The sequence below is a fragment of the Palaemon carinicauda genome, chromosome 22 (genome assembly GCF_036898095.1).
Source record: "Palaemon carinicauda isolate YSFRI2023 chromosome 22, ASM3689809v2, whole genome shotgun sequence".
NCBI lineage: Eukaryota > Metazoa > Arthropoda > Malacostraca > Decapoda > Palaemonidae > Palaemon > Palaemon carinicauda.
The window spans coordinates 35044600-35052099 of record NC_090746.1 but is presented as its reverse complement, the minus strand read 5'-3'; the positions used below and the strand labels follow the sequence as shown (position 1 = coordinate 35052099).

General features: G+C 40.2%; 1 protein-coding gene across 3 annotated transcripts in view; it reads left to right on the top strand.

Annotated features, from left to right (window-relative positions):
• LOC137616401 (discoidin domain-containing receptor 2-like) overlaps window positions 1–7500 on the top strand; it is a 196550-nt gene that overhangs the window by 188207 nt on the left and 843 nt on the right. For all 3 annotated transcript variants that reach the window (XM_068346113.1, XM_068346115.1, XM_068346114.1), the window contains exons 7-9: window positions 2309–2442; window positions 3006–3216; window positions 4070–7500. The exon at window positions 4070–7500 is cut by the window's right edge and continues 843 nt beyond it. In XM_068346113.1, the coding sequence (XP_068202214.1) occupies window positions 2309–2442; window positions 3006–3216; window positions 4070–5787 (2063 nt within the window). In that variant the 3' untranslated portion in view covers window positions 5788–7500. The remainder of the gene's footprint in view (window positions 1–2308; window positions 2443–3005; window positions 3217–4069) is intronic.

The following is a 7500-nucleotide window of genomic DNA, read 5'->3' as shown; positions in this document are numbered from 1 at the left end:
TATTTCCAGAATGAATTGTCTTATAAGATTTGAGTGTTTGTTAGGTCTAGAATGATTGTGCCTTTTATTTTTTACTTCGCTGGTTTATTCATTTATTATTTGTGTAAACAGTTATTTTCGTAAACACCAGAATCTTATGAAAACCTTCCGAAGAATTCATATAAAGAATTTACAGATAAAACATATTTTGAGAGAGAGAGAGAGAGAGAGAGAGAGAGAGAGAGAGAGAGAGAGAGAGAGAGACATATTTTGAGAGAGAGAGAGAGAGAGAGAGAGAGAGAGAGAGAGAGAGAGAGAGAGAGAGAGAGAGAGAGAGAGAAGAAAAAATTGAGGGGCCAGGAAAATTCTATTACCACCTCATTTTTTCTTTCGTAAAACCAACTCCTCCTTACCATTCCTTCACTCCCTCCCTTCCTCCCTCCCTCCCTCCCTCCCTCACTCCCCAGTGCCGTCCCTTCGCATCAGGGCTTTTTTCCTCCACGCTCCCCAGTCAATAGGAGGGGAAAAAAGGCTCATTGTCACTTGGGCTTCAATATTCGGCACACGTATCCAGGTCCCGAAAAATTCTCCCCGCGCTGAAGTTTCTTTAGTTGCAACTAAGGGAACTAGAGAGAGAGAGAGAGAGAGAGAGAGAGAGAGAGAGAGGTGGGGGGGGGAAGACAGGCTGATGAGAGGGGGTTGAGGGAGGAATGAACGAGGGAAAGTACTTATGGGACCCACTGCTGAAGCTGTTGCTAGTAAAAGGATCAGGTGCCTAAATTTCATTTCCATTTCTGATGTGTATTATTATTATTATTATTATTTTTTCTCTCTTCTAAAGAATCTCTTCCAGAATTCTTTTTTTTTCGTCTCGTTGTTTCTATTTTGGCCTACATATATCACGTATAATTATTATTGCCATTAGGGAGTAATGGAAATACTATGTTTCAGTCAAAGCGTTATTACATATAGCCCATAGTTATCCCATTAAGCATCTTTGCAAGACACGCGTACAGTATCACTCCCCGCTGGTTGTCAGCGCAATTTCCTTAAGCAGTTACTCTATAACCCTTGGTAGTATTGTCCAAAAACAGCTGATTAAATAAGAGGTTATTCATAACCAGCTGGTAATTTGTTTTCAGCCATTCAGATTGACAAATCACCACTCGGTAACCGATTTTACTGTAGAGATACTTTAGGATCTTTAGATTGACATCCCTTCACTTGATCTCCGGGTTGTTTTGTGCTGGGGGTAATGGCAATTGAGATTTTTTTTTTTTTTTAAACTATTCAGATTTGTGCGTATGTGTGTAGGCTTGCCTGTGAAGTCTATACAGAAATACGTGTCTTTTTCTGCCTTATTTATCCACGCATCGTATGAAAGCGCTCTATCTATTTTTTATTCTGCTAAAGCGAAACAAGTTTGAATGTTAACTGCTTGACAAAGTTCTTTTGCGCTGGCGTCGGGTCCAGTCCTCTGAAGCAGGCCCAGTTCCACCCCCCCCCCTCCCCCACAATGTTTTGGAAGAGTTTCTCCCATCCCGAATAGGTCACTCTCGACTCGACTGGTATGAAATATATATATATTGCACGGGGAGCTGCGTCGTCAACTGCAGGTAGCCGAACTTATGCTATATATTTCGACAGCGACCTTTAACTCTCAGATCTGTAACTCCTCCTATTGTAGGCGTTGTCCTTTTATATAAGAAGAAGAAGATGTCATTACGTTTGGGAAAAAGAGATTGGGATTTAAAATACAATGGCGTTGTGAAGTAGAATTGGAAGATAATGGGCGGTTTTATTGGAGTTGAGTTCTGTTGCACTATTCCTTTGGATAAGCATATTTGGCGGACGTCGAAGATGTCTGTTTTGTTTGTTGACTTAATATTTTCGTCTGGTATTTGAAGGCATAAAGGAAAGGGTGACGTCATTTTTTCCATTATAAGATAGGAGTGAACGTAACCTCCAATAAATGTGTTACTATATATTTGTTTTCTAAAGTTAAACTACTCTCTTACTTATCCTAAGAGTTTCTATTGCAATAAGAATATTGATAATTTTCTTACAAACGTCATTTTATGAAGGCAATTTTTAGGGGATTAAATTTTCATAAGTATCCCAATTATTTCAGCTAATTGGATTTTCATTCAGAAAGTGGAAAAGCCCTTAATTATCGTCAAACTTATGTTTAAACAATCTAATGATAATTACCTAATCTTTCAGCATATAGATAAACAAGGCACTTGTCAACATTTTTACGCAACAAAAGAGCAATTATTTGACGTCAAAAGAGGCATCAGTTTCTATTTACTGTCTTTCTTTACCTAAGGATACGAGTGGGTGGGATGGAAAAATGACTCACGCCAGAAAACGCCCGTCGAGATTACTTTCCAGTTCGACTCAATAAGGAATTTCTCAGCGGTCCATATCTACGCCAACAATTTCTTCACTAAGGATACCCAGGTAAGCTCACGGACTCTAAGATGGTAACGCACACTTACATGAATATTACATTGGCGCATAAACACAATTATAGTTCTCTGTCATGTTTTATGTTTAAAAAATTAAATAGTGATTTTTTTCTATATCAGCTTTGCATTAAAGTAGACGTTTTAAGAAATTTAATATAAACTACACCAGATAAATTGCAATTTCTAATAACTTTAAAAACACTAATTTCAAACTATATTTTTGTATCTTATAGCAATATATCATGTACAGTATCTATAAATACCTGTTCTGTTTTAGACTCTCTCTCTCTCTCTCTCTCTCTCTCTCTCTCTCTCTCTCTCTCTCTCTCTCTCTCTCCATGACAAAACTCTTACCTTGAGTATCAAAATGAAATCAAAACAGCTCAAGAATCCGTAAGCGATGAATAATGAAATGACAAGTCTATTCCCAGACCTTATTTGAACTGACACGTCTCATGATATTATTCATCCGACCTTTAAAGTTATTAACTTTTTTCTTTCTTTTCTTTCCCGCCATTTCGTCGCCGCCGTCCTTTCCTTCATCGACGCCCTCAGGTGTTCTCCCGCGCCCGCGTTCTCTTCAGCGCCGGCGGGGAGCAGTTCACGGCTGCACCACCCATCGACTACGAGTACGTGGTGGACCGCATCTTCGAGAACGCCCGTAACGTCACCATCAAGTTGCACAACTCCGCTGCAAAGTACGTCAAGTTGCAACTCTACTTTGCTCTGCGATGGATCATGATTTCGGAAGTGGCCTTCGACTCAGGTGAGTTTAACAGGATATTTGTTTGTCTGTGGACTTGAACATTTTCTCTATTAGCTTATTATTCAAGAATGTTGAGAGAGAGAGAGAGAGAGAGAGAGAGAGAGAGAGAGAGAGTTCAAAACAATGAGTTTGAACAGTCACAGATGTACTAATGAAGTTCCAGCCCCGAATCATCTATTAATGGCTTCACCTGTTCTGTGAAAGACAGCGATGCTCCTCACAGTCATCAGTGAGTTTTTTTTAAGTAGAACGAAGGTGATATATGACAGTCTTCTTATATTTCATTCCCTCACTTGCTTATCTTATTGTGATGTTTAAACAACTCCCGTGGCTTTGGCGTCTTCTGTACAGTAGCGTCGGTTAATTTGTTTAAATTTTAGTAGTAAAAGGATTTTATGATTTATCTGAGTTTTCTTCCTTAGAATGCTCATAGATTACTTAAACTAATTTTTTTATCAGAATATAAGGTATTGAAACATATAAATCTTAGTTCATTCCAATTTCCATAAAAAAAAACTTATCAAACTTTCGTTACTCTTGTTGGTTATCATGTAATGGCAAAAATCATGATATTAGAATTGTTTGCCAATCAACATAATTCAGTTGAGAATGAATTTAGTGAATTTATAGACACGTGTTTGCTAATAATTTAAAAATGTTGTTATGTCATTCAAGTATAACAAAATATGCAATTCATTCCATGAACATAACTCATGCTCTTAGTCAAGATTAATCTTTTCAAATGATACATTCTTTAGGATATCATTTATATTCCTATTACATAACTGTTATTAAGGTAACTGCACTTGGCCACCTACTTACACCTCTTTCTGTTTTTTTCCCACTTTTGCAGTTCCGTGCGGTTGCAACTTTACGGAGGAAGAACCTGTAGTGGTGACGACGGAGTCCATTCAGGGAGTGACTGTCCCTCCAGATATTCAGGATCTGACCCCGGTCGTTCCCGCCCATGATACTTCCTCTGGGCTTTTAGTGGGCGGGCTTGTCACTGTGGGCGTCATATTTTGCGTTGTGCCCGTGGCTCTGTGTGTCCTCTACTACCGAGTACGACTTGCCAAGAAGACGAAGACCCCGCCGTCAACCATTAATAGCGTGGACGCCAAAAAGGTGTCGATGAAAATGAAAGATCTTCATATCAATATGAATCTGACACCGACGTCTAATGGATACTCAAGGGCCAAAGGGGAGTTGTACGGCCACGTCGCTCTGGAGGAGGAAGCGGCTGCCATGTATCAAGAACCATTCAAAGGTCCCCTCCATAACCCCGGATATTACACCTTGGGGAGGAACATCCCTGCTGCGGAGACACCCCTCAAGTGCCCCTTACCAGTCGATACGGATGACTCTGTCGATTACGCCGTACCCGATGTCAACATGACACCCCCTCCTCCCTTTTCGGAGGTGTATAGCCCACCGCCACCGGTACCTTTAACAAGACCTCCATCTACGCTTCCCACAGCCAGGTCACGTAAGGATTCGCCCCTTCCGCCTCCTGTACCTTCCATTCCGCCGCCGCCAGAGCAGCAGTATTACGCTGCCCCCCAGCTGTGTTACGCAACAAATATCCAGGGAGTGACTGGATCAGTGATATACGCCGTCGCTGACACGTCTATTATTGGGAAAGAGAGAGCAGTGCCGGAGGTCAGTCGTCAACGCATTCGCGTCCTTGAAACATTAGGCGAAGGGATGCTTGGTATGGTGCAACTGTGTGAGGCTGAAATTCCAAATGCTGCCACACAGATGGTAGCTATGAAGACCTTGAGAGCTGGTGCTAGTGATTCTACAAAGAAGGATTTCAGACAAGAGGCGAGGATTTTAAGTCGTCTGGATGACGCTAACATCGTTCAGTTAGTAGGAATGGTAACTAGAACTGAACCTCTCTGCATGTTGCTGGAATATATGGAATATGGCGATTTGTACCAATTTCTCAGAAGGCACAGAGGCGAAGGAACTGTCACTCCGGTCAGTTTTATTGTTCCTGAAGGCGAGGGAGATCCTGTTTTGAGCTACGGTGCCCTTATATACATTGCATCCCAGGTGGCATCTGCCATGAAATATCTCGAGTCGCTGAAGATAGTTCACAGGGACTTAGCAACACGGAATTGCCTCGTTGGTAGGAAGCTAACAATCAAGATTTCGGACTTTGGCATGAGCAGGGCTCTTTATTCGAACGACTATTATCGACTGAACGAAGACCGCGCCCTCTTACCCATCCGATGGATGGCTTGGGAGTCTATCCTCCAAGGCAGATTTTCTACCAAGAGCGACGTTTGGTCTTTCGGAGTAACCTTGTGGGAGATCCTTACGATGGCGTGCCAGCAGCCTTATGACGAACTTAGCGACGAAGGGGTTTTGGAGAACATATCCCACTGCTACCACGGCGATGGCTCAGGTATGATGATGTTGCCACACCCACCTCTTTGCCCCAGAGAGATGTACAGCATGATGACAGCTTGTTGGCGATGCAAAGATACAGAAAGACCTCCCTTCTGGGAGATACTCATGTTCCTCCAGCGGAAAAATCTTGGCTATACGCTGGACTATCGGGAATAAGTAATGCTAACAAGTGCATTTGTAAGAATAAAAAGCGAGAAGGTCTCCGTTTTAGGGGGTCTTTAGTGAATATATATGAGTAGTTAAATTAAGCGAACATTGTGGCCAAAATGATACGTTAAAGGTGAATTGTGTAACAATTTCTTTTGTATCCCGTAAAAATAGCAAATGATTATGGTGGATAAAACATACGATAGCGGAAAATAATGTATGTTGTAATTTCGATCGGTATTACGCAGCTGTCCTAGAAAGAAGAGGTTTTGTTGAATTAGTTGTGAAAACCTTGATGGAGTCTATGTTGCAGGAATTGGGAAAACTGTCATTAATTGTCAGTGTGGCTTAAAGAGATGCCTCTGTTCTACCAGTTCGGATAAGTTTAATTCATATTATTGGAAATGAAATTAGGAAAGTTACAATTTCTGACGGACAAAAAGTATACATATATGCTGAAATTTTTTAACTAAGAAGCTGAGGAGTTCGTGTAAAAAGAAGAAAATTTTAAAACAAAATTTTTCAAGAACTGGATTGGAGAAACTCGATTGTCGTCTGTCGTTGTGATTTTATCATTAATCAGATGATGTTTCTGTCTAAATTTCCTGACATTGTTGATGCACTGGACATGTCCAAGCACAAGACACTTGAAAATTTTCCTTGCATTTTTGTGTGTGGTTAGTGCTGTAGGTGTGATATAATAGAATTTTTATTATTGCTGTTGTGGACGGTTATTAAAGGCAATATAGACGTCTTCGGAAATTAATATACTATGTATCGTTAAGTGGCATTAATACAAATCACAGACAAAAAGGAAACCTAATGGTGTCCTGAACTAAATTCGAAGAAGGCTAAACCAACACCCAAGCTTTCATGAAACGCAAAGAGAAAGGGTGCAGGACGTTACTACCCCAGAGACGGTTCAGGAATAAAATACAGTACTGTACCCTTTTTGAGCCGGATGCCGTTAGCTCAAGAGACCCGTTATCATTCGTGCTCCTACAATATCAGTGTCATGTCTGTTAAACTGCAAATTAATCCTTGTGTTGTTAATTGATGTGATCACACTCGGCTCTTCCACGTCTTTTTATATTTTTGTTCCTCTTATGTCAATTGTCGTCCTTCCTTTTTCATTTGCCTTAGCTTTATCATTACTATTATCATTATTAATTTACCTGCTTGTAGTTCTTATAACCTGTCTGTGGATAGGCTCTGTGATTTAACTGTGATATAAATTAGTCAGGGATCTGTTTACCGTATTTATGGAGTAAATACACGCATACTGTGCTGTAGTAGTGCTTACATGGCAATGACTACCGTCTCTTCGTTCCTCTTTTCGTCTCCAAGTTAATTCTGTAACGTCTTTTCTAATCTGTATGTCCTGAAGACATTCTTAGTGTTCTGCAGCAGGTTCTTCATTGAAACTGACTGAATGAATTACCTGGACTGTCTGTTGTACCGAAAAAAGCATCGCCATCACAATTCTTCAGTTGATATTTATATAAAGTAGTCATTTGGATACTAACCGATTGATAGATAGCCAAGTTGTAATCTCAAGTAAAAAGTTAATTTTTTTTTTCTCACATTCAAAGTGCATACGTTTCTTAGTCACCAGAAAATGATATATGATATGATTTCGATAAGCCTTACTAGATTACAGAAAAGAAGTAACTTATTAGTATAATTATTCTTAGTCTAGTCATAACTGTCAACATTGTTGTC